The sequence below is a fragment of the Ixodes scapularis genome, unplaced genomic scaffold (genome assembly GCF_016920785.2).
Source record: "Ixodes scapularis isolate PalLabHiFi unplaced genomic scaffold, ASM1692078v2 PGA_scaffold6__148_contigs__length_123643588, whole genome shotgun sequence".
NCBI lineage: Eukaryota > Metazoa > Arthropoda > Arachnida > Ixodida > Ixodidae > Ixodes > Ixodes scapularis.
In genome coordinates this window covers 25,711,854-25,730,681 of record NW_024609881.1, presented here as the reverse complement: position 1 = coordinate 25,730,681, position 18,828 = coordinate 25,711,854, and the positions used below count along the sequence as shown (strand labels likewise).

At 48.5% G+C, this 18,828-nt stretch overlaps 1 protein-coding gene across 1 annotated transcript in view; it reads left to right on the top strand.

The window, feature by feature from the left end:
- Window positions 1-1,624: 1,624 nt before the first annotated feature.
- Window positions 1,625-18,828, top strand: part of LOC8052014 (fatty acid synthase-like) — a 119,179-nt gene continuing 101,975 nt past the window's right edge. Inside the window, exon 1 of the mRNA XM_042294497.1 lies at window positions 1,625-1,757. Within this exon, the coding sequence (XP_042150431.1) occupies window positions 1,625-1,757 (133 nt within the window). The remainder of the gene's footprint in view (window positions 1,758-18,828) is intronic.

The following is an 18,828-nucleotide window of genomic DNA, read 5'->3' as shown; positions in this document are numbered from 1 at the left end:
ATCAATATAAATCGAATGTATGATACCTTCTGACTATGTAATTTTGTGTTTCATCACTAGAAATGACTGTTTTTTTTTTTTTTTTTAGGCAAACATCAAATTTACATAGAAATATAACCACCATCTGCACCCGCTGCTCGGAGGAATGGAGAGTGTCCCGTTATCGTACAAACTACGGCTTAATTGCAGTCCCTACATTATAACGTACCCACATTACTCAATAAATATTCTTTATGTATTCTTGGCATTTATAGTGTAAATTGTAAATCACTGTAGCTACTTTTTGTATATTATGTATTGAGTTCTGTTAACCTTGTAGTTAAGGCGTTGTTTGCATATTTATTACCCTGATTGTTTTTCCTGCATCTCTGTCACCATCTGCCAAGCTCTTGGGGCCCGGACCTCGTCAAGTCAACAAAGATTGGCTTTCTTGTCCGTGGCTCCGGCTTCCGTAGTTGCATATGCGAATAAATGATTTGATTTGATTTGATTTGATTGAATCTCTCGATGTTCGGGATCATCGGAGATGATAGCTGCTGGGTCTTGCGTTCGGTCTAGAACCTGGTTCACACATTCGCGTTCTTTCGTAACCGCACAGTAGCACACGGACGCCATCTGGAAGGGGAGGATTACTTTCCTTTATTTTCGGTAAAGTGGAAGCTCCTCCACTGCAGCAGGGCGAACGCTGGAGAGGGGCGACCTCCTTTCCTGCGTTCGCTCTGTCAAAGTGGAAGAGGGAGAGTAGGGGGGGAGCTTCCCTACCCGCCCCCCCCCCCCCCCCCTTGTCGTAGTCTTCACCTGTCACCAACCATAGCGTATAATCAAACTGGGGGGTTTTTCTATGTTAAACATAGAAACATGGAAAAACCACTTTACCACTTTACCACAAAAACCACTTTACGCAAGCGACAGTTTTCTATCGAAAACTGTCGCTTGCGACATAATTATTTCGGGCTCACGGTGAACTACTGATACGTATAAAATCAAATCTACACAGACTGTACTTGTTTCGGGGCTAACCGATAGATGGCGCGATTGTGGTAAGGCTGAATCGCAATTAAGTGATTCAGCGAGCAAACAGACGAGCGACAGCGACTGCGGCGAGAGTCAGCGACGAGCGACGGAGATTTCTCACTATCGCTGGTCGCTTTGCTCGGCTTTTCAATTTCTAGAAAATGTCGCTCATCGCCTTCGTCCCTTGCTCCCGCCGCTTTCCTGCGGTTCACCTCGTCGCGCGACTGCCCGATCGACAGCGAAGATAATCGCCGTCGCTTGTCTCGTCGCTCGCCAAATCGCTTACATGCGGTTCCTACTTTAAGCTGTTAAGCTACTGCGTGAAACGGCCTGCTTTCGTCACGCTGGGCACGACAGGCAAGTTCGCCTGCCCTTTGCGCACCTCTTGCGTTTGTTTACCCTCCACATGCGCCAACGTGCTTGTCTTTCCCCCGATGTCGAGCAATGAAAGTGCGCACTCGCCTGCCTCGTCATCGCGCGCGTCGCGCTCTCGATGTCGGTTCGCGTGTCCCTATTTGCCTTCCGATGTTCCAGGGACGCGGTGTTTTGGGCCACTTGCTCTCCGTATATGGTCTGCTCACCGGCGGGTCTTTCCTTTTTGCAGAACACAATGGCGGACGAAGACCTGGTGATCACGGGCTTTTCGGCCTACTTTCCCCAGGCCAACCACCTGGCCGAGTTTCGGAAGAAGCTCTACGATGGCGTCGACATGGTCACCGACGACGAGGCACGCTGGCCCAAAGGTACGTCGCGCCGAGCAAACCGCCCGTGCCTCGGGCTTATCTCCCCAACTGTGTCTTCCTGGCAAAACTGCTTGACGGGCTACGGAGCTACTGCGCGACCGCAACGGCAGGATAGGGAGTGAGCACGGGACCGGCCAAACGATGATGTCAACTCATGCTTTCTTGTTGTTTGCACAGGTTGCTCCAATTCCTTCGCTAAACGCTAGAAAAACAAGTGATGTGTGTTTACTGCTGTTCCCGTGCTCACAAGTGCTTTGTGCAACTATGCGAATGTGTTGACGTAATGGGCCTTCTTCTCATGGTTTCTGGAGACGTCAAGTTTAACCCCGGCCCGATGAGTGATGTACAGATTAAGCAGTTTAATGAAATGCACCAAATGTTGAAAGTCGTCAGTGAGCGTTCGTTCAGAATAGACCAAGCTCAATCAGGAATTCTTCCCTCAGTAAGCGAAGTAAAAAAAAAAACCAAGAAGCCGTTAAAGTGGATATAACTGATATAAAAGCTGGCCTAACTGATGTTTAAAATAAAACTACGGCTATCACTCAACTTTAGCAAGACGTCAACACGGCACAAGGCTTCGCAGAGGTGATGCAGAAGGAAAACGAAGCACTGAGAGCGCGTTTGGACGACGCGGAAGATCGTTCACGCCGGGACAATCTAGTTTTTATTGGGATTGTTGACACACTAACCGAAACTTTTTCACAAACGGAGAAATAAATTTTAAATATTTTTCAGCAGTCGCTTAATCTCCAAGTTGCGAATGAAGCAATTATCCGGGCCCATAGAATTGGAACATCCTGTCAGACAAAGTGCCGCCCAGTCATTCTGAAGTTCTCATCTTACAAGATTATAGACCAAACTCTGCAACGAAGGATAACGCTTAAGGCTGTTCGCATTTCTGTGAGCGAGGACCACTCGATTGGAATGCGTCAAGCACGAAAAAAGCTGATCGAATTCGCGAAAGAAAAAGGCGACAAGTTTTAACTACGGCACAACAAAATGCATATTAACAACATATGCTACGCTTATGACATGGTGAATGACAACGCATATGAAGTCGGCCCCTCCGTGTCTCCGATACCGTCTACCACGTAAAATCTGGCTCCCAGCGGTGAATCGCCTCGGCAGTGGATATCGAGTTAACGGACCGCGATGTGTAAAGTGCCTGCGTCACCTTTCTCGGATGTATCGGTGATATACACAAATATTAGAAGCATCATTAAACAACGAGATGACTTGTGCTTAATTATTGATTCAACTGATGCTCATGTAATTGTTTTAACGGAAACTTGGTTAAATGGGAAGGTGCGTAATGATGAGAGTTTTCGCGCCAATAAAAAGTATAATATTTACAGGGACGACAGAGTAGATAAGAGCGGCGGTGGAGTGTTAATTGCAGTAGCAGCTTACATTAGATCTTTCTGTATAAACACGATCTGTGATTTAGAAATTATTTGGGTATGCATTGTTAACAACCATCAAAAGTGGATAATAGCAGTGTGCTATCGATCACCCTCCTAGGCGTCATCATTTGTTACAGCCTTGCATGGTTCATTAAATGACCTTATGGTGCGTTATCCCAGTCCACCTATTTTCCTTTTGGGCGATTTTAATTATCTTTCTATTGTTTGGTCTGAATCTATACTTGCAACGACTTTATCTTATGAATGCAAAGACTTTGTCGCCCCGTGTCTAGATTTTAATTTGACTCAGCTAGTCACGAAACCCACGCGAGTGACCCCATTGATAGCAACTGTCTTGGATCTTGTTCTAGCAACTCATTCTGATATTGTTTCTCCGATAATACACCTTGCAGGAGTTAGTGAATATTCCATATTTCATTTCGATGTTAAAGCAGCAGTGCCTATGTCATCAACTCTCACATAGCAAATTCGTAATTATGCTAAAGCTGACTTCATCAAAATTAACATTGACCTCGAAGCTTTTTTTGACGTGTTTTTAGCAGGTTTCTCGAGCCGATCAGTAGAAGAAAATTGCAACTTTACAAAACCAAGGTACACATGCTTATCAATCAGCATATTCCACTCAGAGGAGCGTTTGAAAACTCACAGTCACCCTGGTTTACTAGGGCCCTAAAACGCCTCTCCAATAAGAAAAAGCGTTCATTCCGCGCAGCGAGATTCAGCACATGTGAACGTCGCTGGTCGAACTATCGCACTGCTGCTTAAGTTTATGAAAAAAAGCAATTGAAGACGGCAAAATTGATTTTTTCACACGCAGCTTACCAGCAATGATGACAAATAACCCTAAGCAATTTTGGAGCATTATGAACAAAAAATCCCATTCTTCAGTCACACTAATGTCTTCAAGTGGTGAAAGTATGCCTAGCGAAGTCTGCGCAAATGTATTTAATTGCGTTTTCATTGATTTTTTTTTGGGTGAAAGACGCCTTGATAACCACTGCTGGTTAGCACTGATTACCTGCCGATGAATTCGATTTCTCTTGATTATGTTGGAGTAATTTCAATTATAAAATCTCACATCCTCCTTCTCAACAGGAGTCGATGGTATCGATTTAAACTTCCTTAAGAATACTAAATTTTACTCATTCATAATATTAACTATGTTGTTCGAACAGTCGAATAAAGATGCCGTTCTTCCTCTCGACTGGAAGATAGGGCAGATGGTACCTATACTCAAAGCTGGTAACGCATTCTGGTCAAATTACCGGCCCAATCTTAATAACCAGCATACCTTGCAAACTACTTGAGCATGTCATCTTCTCCCACATTGCCAACTTTTTAGAGTCTGACAATTTTTTTAGCCTTTCCCAGCATAGATTTCGAAAGACATTTTCATGTGAGACTCAGCTTCTCTCTTTCACCCATGACCTCCATTGCATTTTAGATCGAGAATTCCAGGCAGAGTGCATTTTCCTAGATTTTGCAAAAGCGTTCGATAAAGTGTCTCATAAACTTCCGATTCTGAAACTTTCTAAGCATAATTTAGATTCTAACATACTTTCATGGATTCAATCTTTTCTGTCTGATCGCTCGCAATTTGTTACTGTCAATAATAGTAAGTACTGTCTTGTATCTGTTACTTCTGGTGTTCCTCAGGGATTTGTTCTAGGGCCCTTGATATTTGTAATTTATATTAACGACCTCCCGGTTAACATCTCCTCGTCTGTTTGTTGGCGACTGTGTCCTTTATCGTGAAATAATAAATAATCATGACACCAGCGTTCTACAGTCCGACATTAACACTGTCATTGAGTGCTGTGATTTATGGTCAATGAGCCTTAACGCTAACAAATGTAAGTCTATGCGTGTATCTCGACAATCTTCTGGCAATCCAAACTATTTCCTTGATCAGGTTTATAAGGAGCGGGAGTCCTCTTATAAATACCTAGGCGTGCACATAACATCTGACCTTTCATGGAAGAATCATATTCAGTATGTTTCGTCTGACGCTAACCGCATGTTAGATTATGTTAAACGAAATTTTTCATTAGCTCCAGTTGCACTAAAGTTGACCCTTTATAAAACATTAATTCGTCCAAGGTTTGAATATGCATTATCTGACTGGGATCCCGGAAAAGTCACCCTCATCACTGCATTGGAAGCGGTTCAAAACAGATCAGCTCGTTTCATCCTTTCTAACTACCACAACACGGCTCGCGTGCCCGCCATAAAAGCTACTCTATTATTGCCGCATTTAGCCTTGCGCCGTGGCATTTCCCGCCTTTCTTTATTCCATAAGATATATTTTGACAATTCAATCCTGCGGGACAAACTAATATCCTGTCCTTTTTACCTTTCTTCTCGCAACTATTACAATCACAAGGTTGGCATTCCAATTTCTAACACAACAACATTTCATTCATCCTTCGTCCCTCGTACATCACCAGAATGGAACCACCTTCCCTGGACAAATACCACCATCAGGGACAATGACATTTTCAAAACTGCAATCACTAATCTTTCATTTGTTGAGTGTCTTTAACCTATTTATAGGGTTGTTTTTCTTTTCTGTGTTTCTCTTTCCGCTCCCCGTCTGTAATGCCTCGGGCCTTGAGGGAAAATGAAATAAATAAATAACTCGGTGAAAACTCCCCCTACTTTTTGTAAGAAAAACAAAATACTACACATAATACCAGGGCGATTGAAAAATTATCCGCCTCCTGGCTGTAGAATATATTAGTACACAAGCCTCTCGGGGATTATCGCAACCTCAGCCGATTTGCAAATCTAACATCTACTGTCACTCGTCTGTCCGGCAGACACATGAACGCTCAACGTCGGCATCAGTCCTGAACGCGAACGGCGTCCATTGTAGCTGACATTGTGCGTCCTTCCTTACGTATTCATTCAAACATTTCTTTAGCGGCATAATACTTTTTTTTTTACAATTTGCACAAAGTCTTATATACGTATTCGCACCGGAGACACCCTCAGAAGAAAATAAACAGTGGCTTGTGCAGACCTTGTGCTCCCTTGCCAATCGCAATTGAGCAGCTATTCGCAACCTTCAGCGATGGTGGTTTTGCAGTGTAAGAGTCGCGCTTCCTAGCTGCCGGATGATCGGCATCGGAATAAAGATGCTTGCCTACACCTTCCAGACATGAAAAAAGAAAGGCTGCGACTTACGCGTCAAAGACCCAGCGTCTTACAGGTGTTCTACGACGATCACCTGGGTCAGGGGTCTCCAAACGTTTTTGGTAAGGGGCAGGATTCTGGATTTGTCGCAGTCTCCAGGGCCAGAAAAACATTGAGTAAATTCTAAAAAGATAAACCTAGATAATCATTTAAATAGAAAAAGTTAAATTTAGAGTAAAATTAAGAAAAAATATCTTAGATGGGTATACTTTAATTTGAAATGCATAATTAAGCTAATTATGACATTGCACAATACTTGGGACCCATGAAACTCACTAAGCATAAAACAAAGCGCAATGAAACAGGCATACTATCACAAAGCGATATAATGGGAGCGGTTGAACTGATGCTAACAATATTCGATAGTTACGACACAAGGACAATAAGCACAATGTACTCAGAACTCGAAGGAATGTTCACATACGTACAGTGAGATATAAGGCGGGGACTAAGAATGGGGTTGCTGGCGATGACAATATCCAATTCTTAATACTGTGAAAGAACCCGCGTTTCGATAGGCAGCTCTCTCTCGTGGTGTGCGCGCTTGGTGTGCGCCGCGGCGTCGTTTCCTGAAAAGCGTTTCTTTCTGCCCCGGTAGCAGCGGGCCTGATAGAAGTGTGCTGCGGGCTTGGCTTCATTGGATGGGCCACAGAAAGCCATGGGCCAGTCAGGGGGCCTCCGCCGGCCGGGGTTTGGGAAAAAACAAATACCTCCGACTTGCATAACAATACCAACATTTATCAGACGTTTCGTCTCCTATACGGGAGACATCATCAGTGCGGCCTGGGAACACCCGACTAGCTACCAGAAATCCAACGCTTCTTCTTCCTTCTCTTCATCCGTAGCGCTGGTTCTGCCGACTTCTTCGTCCATTGCATACGGGAGACATTATCACCGTCTGCAGGGTTTGGGAAGCCCTGATCCAGATGACAGCCATTTTGACAAGCGCCAGTGCGGACGTAGCACGTTCGAACCTGCACAGACTGGAGAGAGAGCAACCTCCTACGGAAAGACAGTGCATCCAACAAAAATTTAAAATGGCGTGCGATTAATTTTTTTATCACCCTGGCGCAATTTGTATCTGCTTCGAGTTGAACAAGATGCTACTTGACACTGGTACGCAACCAAATGAACTTAAGGCGTTGAATCTATTCACTGGTTGCCCTCAAATCTGCGCGAGATTGCGTTTCATAATCACTGTGAAACTTATCTGAATTGTTTGGTATAATGCTGGTACGTTGAATGTTACCGATGGTTTAAAATATGTAGTTGGACGTCGCTTCCCCGTTCGGAATTGTTTCGGTGCCGGTGCAAGGCCTGTGATAAAAAGTCTTTTGGAAACCGTAATTAGTTCCTATCTTTAACGCTCTTTCGGTTTATAGCCCTCACCTGGTACATGTTTCACAAGTAAAAAGAAAATTACTTGCAGCACACCTTGAAATAATCCCACTTTTACCACGCACAAAGAGGCTTATCATTCGAAATTAACATTCACAACAACTGTCGCGTGTCGTCGTAATAAACGATGTTCAAAAACCGCTGCATAATCTGCACCTGCGGGCAGTCGGCACCGGCTAAAAAGTTTCTCTTTTAAGCAGAAATAGTCCGTCTCCGGTGCATTCATTATTTATTGGGCTACAGTGGAATGTCTGTACTTTTAATCGTAACTCGCAATTCTATAGTACGTTCAGTGACCGGCAGTTGTTCGAATTATGTTCACGAATGTGCAAATGTGCGTAGACTTTTCTTCTCATCATCGATGTCACAATTTGTTACCTGCTGAAACATTCTCGTGATCAGATCAATCGAATCTTTTTATCGTATCGTTTGGATGAATCGAACCTGAGCCAATATTGTTTCCGCGTTTGCAAAAAAAAAGCTGTCGTTGAAAAATCAAAGCTTATGTCCGGTCGTCAGTAAATGAGGAAAGAAAGAAATTGTAACACGAACTGGTATAAACTGAACATAACATAAACTTGAAGACTGCAAATGAAAAAAAAAAAAAAGACGCATACATTGAAACATTTTCAGGCCGTTCAGTGTATGTGTAGTTTTTTTTTTTTTTTTTTTTACATGCATCTTAAGGTTTATGTGCGTGGATTAGACAAACCTGTAAAAACATAATTGTATATGAAGGTGCCCAGAATATAATTTCCCCGTGTGTCTTTCAATGATATAAGCGACTACTTGTAATAAATATTGCGTAGATTTTATTGCCAAAATACGGAAAGACCTTCACTTTAGTCATGAACAGTTCGGAAGCCTGCCAGAACTACCTGATAGATGAAGCCAATGTGTCATGTAGTGCTGTGCCGGATGGACGGATGAATGGATGGATGGATGGATGTTAAAGGGTGGTAGCTTCCACCACGTAGCCTATGTTTAAAATGACAAAGATATGATTCCTCTTGCCATTCTAAGCAATTTTTGTTTCCCTAACTATTGCCACGCGCGTCGCCGAGCGAAGGCGTGCCCGGCCGAATGGTCACCGCGCTTGACCCTCGTGCGGAAGGTCTAGGTTCGGTTCCTGCCAGCGGAATGTCCTTTTATTTATTATTTCAACTTGGTGTCCTCGTGAGGTCAAGAACATTTTCGTCGGATCGAGCTTCGAATGTTCTACGCAGCGAATGTCTTACGCAAATTGTTCCAAAAACGCACGAGGCTACATAAGGTACCACGCGTGGCGAGCGGAGTCAGTCTCCCTTCAGCGTTTGATCCTGCTGTTTCGCCGCCATCGACGTTTGCGACTCTAGCCTTTTTCTACTTCGTTTTTTGGGCACAATTTTGCCCCATTAAATGTTTAGTTTGCCTCAGTTTTCGACGCCTCATCACTTGTCATTCGTGACATTCTGGTGGAGGTGCGGGATGAGGGATTCTATGCCTGTGTAACGTACCCCTGAGAAGATCTGTCGGGTTCGATCATTTTCAAATCCCTGAAAGCTGATCCCTGTCGACGAGCCCTAAAACCCGTGCCAGCCGCCGTGTTCAAAGACAACCTCCTGGGTTTCGACTTTTGCCCGAGAACTCAAACACCAAGACAACGACGGCGTCCCAGCAGAACCTGGCCGCCCCTTCCGTCGTCTACCTGCCCGTCGCTCCTCGGAGACCGGCTCTCTTCTACGGCAAAAGCCACAAAGACATCGACGACTGGGTTCAACAGTACGAACAAGTCGCCCGCCATAACAGGGGGGCACCGGAACGTGTCTTCAGAATGTTTACTTTGCCCTGGAAGCAACCGCGCGGAACTGCTTCGAGAACCACGAAGCATCGATCACTTCCTGGGAGCAACTCAAAGCTGAGTTACGAAGAGCATTCACCATCCAACAACGAAGAAAACACGCCGAAGACATTCCCCAAGCGAGTGATCGAGGACTTAATGACAGCGTTGTTAGCTTTGTGGAAGATGGTCTTCAACTGAGAAGCCGCGCGGATCCTGACGTCCCTGAAGCAAAAAAGCTGAAGGTTCTAATGCGAAAGGTGAAGGAAACTACCTTCGGAGGCCTTGTGCGGAACCCGTCCACTACGATCGAGGGTCTCATTACGATGCTACGGACATCGAGAGTGCTCTGCAAGCCCGAACCAGCCACTACCACAGGCTACCCGGCGTCAGCGCGGTTCCGCCGTCCCCTTGCGACCATGCCCATGACATCCAGGGCATTCGTAAGCCTAGACGCGACGTCGTACGGGAGGATCTTAAGAAGCTTCTGCCGAATGCTGAGCGTTCAGCCTCAATCTCTATTGCCGAGGTTGTTTGGGACGAGGTTCAGCGAGCGTTTCTGCCGTTCCCCCCTTCATCGTGGCCGCAGCCGATGACCCTGACCTAGGGCGCAGTCGCCCGACGACCGCCGCCAGCTGCTCAACATTACCCGGTGGCGCCACCATAAGACTCACCTACGCAGGCATCCCCCCGACGCAACGACGAAGGACATCGGTACGCCCGTCAAGACCAACCGGCGCCAAGGAAAACCGACGTGTGGAGAACAGCGGATTGACGACCCATCTGCTTTCACTGCGGTGAAGCCGACTACATTTACCGTTGGTACCCCTACCGACAACTGGGGCTGCGTGAGTTCCACCCGAACGACCCACGCCAGAGGTACGCCGAACGCCCTCGCGACATCAAGAAGTACTTTCAACGCTCGGCCTCCTCAGCGCCGTCTCTCCGCCGTGAATCCTGCTCCCCATCTCCACGAAAAAAGCGTCCCCAGTGCCACGCTCTTTCAGAAAGAGTCTGTCTCCCCTGCGTCTCCGGGGTAACTAAGTGCGGCAACGCCTGGAGATGACGTTGCCGAAAACTACCTGAGTGAAAACCTCCAAGAACGCCGGAGCGCTCCCAATCAACGGCGCCCCTGCAACGGTGCCCAGCAACCTAAACGTTGTTATCGACGGTAACGACGCATCGGCGCTCGTGGACACCAGAACAGACTACTCATTCTTGAGTAGGACACTCTCTCGCCACCTTCGAAAAGTCACGACGCCGTTGGAGGGACCTCAAATACGAACCGCCGGAGGGCACCTTATTACACCAGTCGGGAGATGCACTTCTGGCGTCGAGATCCACCGTGAGGCGTGCCCTGTGAGGTTGGTCGCTCTGCAAAAGTGTGCGAGGGACGTTATCCTCGGAATGGAGTTTCTCTGTGAGTATGGCGCCGTCAGCGGCCTTGGGGCAAACCAGTTGACGCTGCGAAAGCCTCTTCTGCCTCCGGTGGATACCAGCACGAAGTCAACCGCGTTTCGAGTTATTGCCGACCATGTGAACCTCCACCGGCGACGAGTGCTTTCGTAACCGTCATAACCAAGGCAGCCATGCATGATGAAGCTCTTCTGGAAGTCAGCGTCCAACTGCTCCTTGAAAAAGAATTGGCTTCGCACGAGGCGTAACAGATCTCCAAGAAGGACGTACAACTGTTTTCGTGACAAACTTTCGAGAGGAGCCGCAGCGCCTAACAAAGTGTACCACCGTGGGCCATGTTGGAGAGCCTCCGGCGCCAGCCGTGGTCACCGCAATATGCGAGGAAACCTCGTCATCGCAGCAGAAGAGTACGTCGCCCCCGCAGTTCAACATCGATCCCGAGCTCCCAGCTCCAAAGCGCTGCAACTGGTTGATCTCCTTGCTTAATCCAGTGACTGTTTTGCCACGTCCTCGAAAGTTCTCCAAACGCTCATGGCAAAACATCGGATTTTCACCGACGACGACGTGCTCCCTGTCCACCACTCGCGGTACCGAGTTTCCTTAAGGTAAAGGAAGAAGACTCAAGATCAAGTCTAGGAAATGCTCGACGACGACATCATTCAAACCTCAAAAAGTACGTGGGCGTCTGCAGTCTTCCTTGTAAAGAACGGAACCCTGAGGTTCTACGCGGACAATCGTCGAATGAACGCTGTGACTAAGAAGGACGTCTATCCGCTCGCCCGCATCGGCAATACGTTGACAAGACTGCGCCACTCCCGATATTTTTCGTCGATGGACCTAAAGAGTGGCTACTGGCAGATTGATGTCGACGAACGCGACCAGAGGACACTGCCTTCGTCACTCCCGACGGACTATACGAGTTCAAAGGGACGCCGTTCGGACTTTGTACAGCACCAGCCACCTTCCAGCGTGTCATGAACGTTGTGCTGGCTGGTCTGAAATGACAGAGCTGCCTCGTCTACCTGGACAATGTCGTGGTATTTTCAAGGCACTTCGACGAACAACTCAGGTGACTTCGAGCCGTGCTTCGAGCCATCAAGGCCGCCGGAGTGTCGCTGAAGCAAACAAAGTGTCGGTTCGCCTATGGGGAACTAAAGTTCCTTGGCCACGTCGTGAACAACAAAGGTGTCCTGCCTCACCCGAAGAAGACCTGCGCCGTAGCTGCATTTACGCCGCCGTCTGAGAGGAAGGCAGTTAAAAGATTTCTCGGCCTTCGTGCCTGCTACAGACGGTTCGGGACCTCGCCAAGCTGCCCGCACCGCTGACGTACCCCACAAAGGACGCTGTAAAGTTACAGCGGACAGAAGAACACCCGCGGTCATTCGATGAGCGCAAACGTAGACTTCAGACACCCCCGATATTTGGCCATTTCGATCAGTTCGCTGAAACAGAGATCCACACGAATTCCAGTAAAATCGGGCTTGACGCGGAACTAGTCCAAAGACAGGACGGGCAGAGCAAGTCATCACGTACGTGAGTCGGACGCTGTCTAAGGCGGAGAGGAACTACTCAACGACTAAAAATGTGTGCCTCGCTATCGTCTGGACAAAAACAAAGTTCCGCCCATATTTTTATGGAAGTCCTTTTTGCGCCGTCACGAACCACCACTCGCTCTGCTGGCTCGCGAATCTGAAGGACCCCTCTGGACCACTCGCCCGGTAGAGCCCACGACCGCAGGGGTTTGAGTTGACCGTGGTGTACAAGCACAATGACGCCGACTGCCTGTCAAAGGCACCAGTTGGGGCCGGTCCTTCCTACATCAAAGACGACGACGGTGAAAGTTTCCTCGGCGCTCTGGATGTCAGCGACATGGCAGCCCTCTAACGAGATGACTCTAAGCTGCAAGCACTCATCGAGCACATAGAGGGACAAGGAAGCGCTGTTCCCCGCGTTTTCGTACGAAGTTGCCAACCATATCCATCCGACAATGTGCTCTCTACAAGGAGAACATCAACGACAACAACACGGCGTCGCTGTTGGTGATCCCTTCCACCTTTGGAGAGTAAATATTTCAAGCCTGCTAGGATGACCCGACGGTGGAACTCTTTGGCTACAGCAGGACTCTTGCCAGGATACGCGGAAAGTACTACTGGCCCAAGCTTGCAAAGACAGTCCACCACTACACCTGACCTTGCCACTAGTGTCAACGACGGAAGAAACCACCGACGAGATATGCAGGACTTCTTCAGCCTATTGCCCCGCCATCTGCCCCATTCCAGAAAATCAGAGTGGATTTACTTGGACCATTCCCACCATCGACGCAAAGAAACTGATGGATAATTGTCGGAATCGATTATCTCACACGGTACGCCGAGACGAAGGCCCTTCTATCAGGTACGGCTGTTGAAGTCGCCAAGTTTTTCATCGAGTTCATTGTCCTCGGGCACGGCGCCCCCGAAGTCCTCATTACAGACCGTCGATCATCGTTCAGCCGTTCATGGCTAAGCTGACGCAAGAAATCCTTCGTTTCAGTAGCACCAGCCACCTTCGAATTACTGCCTTCCATCCGCAGAGAAATGGACTAATGGAAAGGCTTAACAAAACTATCGCCGACATGATCTCGATGTATGTTGACGTAGAGCACAATACGTGGGACGAGGTGTTACCCTACGTAACGTTTGCTTAGAACATGGCGGTGCAAGAGACCACAGAAATAATACCGTTTTAGCTGGTGCATGGGCGAAAAGCAACGGCCATGATCGACGCGATGGTACCCCACGAACAAGCGGACGATGGTAGCCAAAACGCCGAGGTTGTTGCTGAACGAGCTGAAAAAGTTCGCCAGCTGGCCCGACTCCGGATTTAATATCTACAATCGTCGGCACATAAATCAGCTTTCTAGAGTTGCGAAGCCTCTCGCGCGTCTAACGGCCAAGAATGCAAGGTTCAAGTGGACTGACGATGTCGAGGGCGCCTTCGTGAACCTGAAGCAAAAACTGGTCGAGGCTCCGATACTTAGGTATCCGGATTTTCGTCTTCCATTCATTCTCGCAACAGACGCATCCCAGTATGCCCTTGGGGCTGTCCTGTCCCAGAGACGCGAGGGCCTTGAACACCCCGTGGCATATGCTAGCCGCCAGCTCAATAAGGCCGAGCAGTCCTACAGCGCCACCGAAAAAGAATGCCTGGCACTGATATGGGCGGTCCGGCATTTTCGGTGCTACTTGTATGGCCTTAGCTTTAAGATCGTCACAGACTGCCGTCCTTTCAGATGGATGATGAACATGAGAAACCCAAGTTCTAGGCTAGCTAGGTGGAAACTTCAGCTGCAGGAGTACAATTTCGAAGTCGAGCACAAGGCAGGAAAGGCGCACTGCAATGCGGACTACTTGATCCAAACAGTTCCGGATCATGGCGTTTCAACCAATGTACATTTCGTCACCCCTTATGTCCCGACAATTAGCGAGGACAAGTTAAAAGAAGAGCAGAAAAAGGACCCTTCTCTGCGGGCATTGCTTGGGAGACTTGACTCCGAACCTGCCCTACGCTCTGAGTACAGAATGAACAGTCACGGCTTGCTTTGCAAGATCTCTGCGGAGCGTCGGGGCTGTCGCAGAGAGGGCCTTGCAAAGAGACTCGTCGTGCCAGAAATCATGGTGCCCGACGTACTCAGGGCGTTTCACAATGCCCCCTACGCTGGCCACTTTGGCGCAAAGAAAGCGAGGCAAAGGATTGAGAAGTCTTTCTTTTGGGATGGCATGAGAGGGTCATTCAGGGACTACTGTGCGAGCTGCGAGTCCTGCCAGCTCAAAAAAAAAAAACGCCAAAGCAAAAAAGAAGGGCTCCCCTGCAAATGTTCGACGAGGTGAGTCAGCCATTCCAGCGAACGGCCATGGATATTGTGGGGCCGTTGCCTCTTACGGCTGAGGGTCACCGCTACATCCTTGTTTTCGTTGACCATCTCACAAGGTTTGCTGAGGCTCTGCCGTTGTCGGATCAGAAGGCTGAGATGGTTGCGAGATGTTTTATTGAGAGGATCGTGCTTAAGCATGAAAGTTCCACACTAACTTCTAACCGCTTCAGGTACCAACTTCGTATTGGGTCTCATAACGGAGGTGTGCACGCTCCTCGGAGTAGAGAAACTCAAAACAACGCCGTAGCACCCCGAAGGCAACGGCACAGTTGAAAGGCTGAACCAGACGGTGAAAGGCCTACTTACTCATCTGGTCGCGAAGGACCAGAGGGACTGGGACGCGTTGCTTCCCTATGTTATGTTCGCATATAATACGGCCACACACGGGAGTACGAACGACACCCCGGTCTTCCTCCTGTATGGTAGGGACCCTGATCTCCATCATGAACTTCAAACGCGACCTCAGCTTCCGTACTATGGGACATTAGAAAGTTACAGGGAGGAACTCTCGCTCCAACTGCGCTTTGCTCATGATATAGCTCGGAAGCTTAACACCAAGGCCGCCGGGACTCGGAAGGAGCGACATGACAAATGCTCAGCGGACGTGGAGTTCGGAGTAGGGGAAAGAGTATACCTCCGCGCAAAGCAGACAGGGCAGGGCCTGTCGCGAAAGCTGGCCCCCAAGTGGAAGGGCCCGTATCGGGTCGTGGAAAAATTGAGCCCAGTGGTATTCCGCTTGAGGTGCAGTAGCGGGGGCAGGGGTTCGTTTATGGTCCACGCGAACCGACTGAAAGAGGCTAATTTTGGCAGGTCATACCTTAAAACCAAGGAGGCTCCCTCAACCGAGCGGCCAAGGACAATGCCCCCGGGTTCCCCAAAGGAACAGTCGAAATTATCGCAGGAGAGCCATCCGGATTCACTTGACCAGGACTTTTTCATTGCGCTCGAGGAGTTTGAGCGCGAGTTGTGGGAGCGCAATGGTCTACCGGAGGGGAGAGAGAAGGCGACGACATAGAGGCCTCTGAGCAGCCGCAAAATCAATCTGCCCAGATCCACCCGAATGTTTGGAATTTTAGCTATACTGCCGAATAATAACGCTTGTTAACTGTTTACAGCACGTGAATGTCACGGGCTATCGAGTATGTTCAGAGTGTTTTATTGCATGGCTGTTATATCTAGGGTAAGCTTGTGACCAAACCTGTTCCGGACGATGAGTCAGACTGGGAGTGTTGAGTGTATCGCCCTGTAGACATGAGAAGCCCCATGAGAAGCATGAACGATTGACCGGGAGTGGCGCGAACCTTTGAACTTTTCACGCTCGTATAGAGATTCCAAGTCCGGTGTGTGTGCGCGTGTTGAGTGTGTTGTTTTTGTTTTTTTCTTCCTAAAAAAAAAAGTTTTGACGAATGTGAAGTATGGCGTGCGGTGAGAGGTCACGGCGCCGCCGATGAGACTTTTGAGCCGAACCTGAGTTCTGGAGCATTCTCGCCTGATTGAGTTTCGAATGTTCTACGCGCCGAAGGTTTTACGCTGAAGGTTCCAGAAACCCAAAGGGTACATAACGGACACCGCACGGCAAGCGGAGTCAGTCTCGCTCCAGCGTTTCATACTGCTGTTTTGCCACCATCGACTCTTGCGACGCTAGCCTTTTTCAATTATGTCTTTGGGCACAAGTTCCCCCCATTAAATGTTTAGTTTGCTTCAGCTTTCATGGCCTCATCACTTGTCATTCGTGACACTATCAGCAGACAGTGTGGATCACCAGGATGACCTTTGCGGGATCCGGCAAGAAAATTAAAAAAAAAACATCACCCCCCCCCCCCCCCGCATCTTCCCCCCGACGAGGGAGTCGCCAGTTTTCCTCTGGTCATCCCTTGTCGGCGTGACCCCGGCGCCGGACCCACTAGAGTACAGGGTTTAGAGACTTCGGACATGAGCCGTGGACGTCACATCTCCTGGCCCGTAAGTCATGTGATGTGATGTCTACGAAAACGCGCCAACCAGAGTGCCGAAACTTTCAACTTTACTGTTTCCCTCCAGTGGTGAGGGGGAGGAAGGAAAAAAAGCAGGCTGCCGTCGTTTGACTGCTGAGCTGCTGACCCCCTCCGCAAGCTTTTCGAAAACGCGTTCATCTCTGGGGGTCAAGCACGGGCTACAGCGATTTGGGGGCTCCGAAGAACAGAAGGCTGAGGCCACCTCAAGTTGGGTGACGTCGCTGGTGATGCCTTTGGTGGACGCGGAGGAGGACGGGGACAACGGGAGCGCGCAAACGCGAGGCGACCTTAATTATGGCCCATGCGCGCTTATATTGCGGCTGTTAATCCGTGTTAATCGGATACGCTACGGCACGAATATTGTCGCCGCGCGTTTCGTGGGTTGTTTAGCCATTTGCGGGCCACGAGGTTTTCACGAATGCGCCACGACGGAAGTTACCTTGAGCGACGCGCGCGAGAAGCATCCCCGTACCAGCACCTCGTTTAAGGCACGATAAGTGCCTAAATGTGGAGATGGTATCTTTGAAAGCAGAATAGGCCCGCTTCAAAAGTCCATGAAGCAACACTGGCTGCGTTTACATGAATGCGGCAGTAGCACATCAGGTCGAGCTAGCGTTCTGAATTAGGTACGATATCTTAATTACTACAGTCGCATCCACGTAAGCGCCTCAATTCGGTAGCCAATCGCATCGAATCGAGTCCGATCTGTTCGAGATTTTCAAGCGGAATCAACATCTCCACGTAGACTAGCGATTTGAATCGAATGCGGCCAGGATGACCTTCCAACTTAGCGCTTCTTCGCCCTGTGCTACCATCCAGACCACGTCCGTGCTCGTCCCCGACGCAGCCTCATCTTCCTGTCGTCACAACTATCGGCATATGGGGCAATCGGAAAATATTGATACCGCCAGTGGCAGCAGCCAATCGCATCGAACCGAGTTCGATCCATTTGAGATTCTCAAGCCGAATCGACATCTGCTTGTGGACTATACGATTTGAATCGAATGAGGCCAAAATGACCTTCCAACTTAGCTCCCCTTCGCCCTGTGCTACCGTCCAGACCGGGTCCGTGCTCGTCGCCGATGCACCCTCATCCTGCTGTCGTGGCGACCACCGGCACGATGGGCCAATCGGAAAATATTGATACCGCCAGTGGCAGTAGCAATATTTTGACGCCAATCGCACTGCGAAGCGTGTGACTGGATCCGAGCTGGTACGGACGTAGCACTCGTCTCGAATTTATTTGCACCCGAGTCGCGCCCAACGCTGAGACAGCGCTCGTTTTCAATGGAGGCTCAAGGCTTGTGCCGAAAATATGGCGGCCTCCGAGCAGCTAGCGGAAGGCGTGGACTTTTGGAAAAAGGTTCTTCTTACTAAAGCTAACTCTGAGTCAGCGTCGAAAAAAAGGGAGTGAAGGAAGATGGCCGGCTGCCAAACACCTGCTCCGCACGCTTGGGGAAGACTTCGCCAACAGCGAAAGCTTCGAAAACAACAACACAAAATAAGCTACAAAAAGGGAGGGCGTTCCTAGATACGGCTTCACACGTGCCTGGAAGGCACGTCACCCGCTGCATTTCTCATAAAGCGCAATTATAATAAAAATGCAATTTTCACGCAGTCGAACGGGAAAGCATGACAATATCCCTATCTGATTACCAACTGTCACGACAATATTAAGTTAGAGCTGATGTGATACGAGGGTCCAACAATCGAGGTAAATATATTTGCCACTGCAAATTTGGCTTTCACTGAAACGTAACAACTTCGATCGAGACTTCGCTGTTTTAAAACCGCGCAAATTCTTTATTTCTTTTTACTGAAAGCATTGTAACGATGAAGTGGCATGACCAAGCGCTGAGGCTACTACCACCTTTCCTTCAACAAAACTCTTTTTCGACTTACGGGTAAAAGA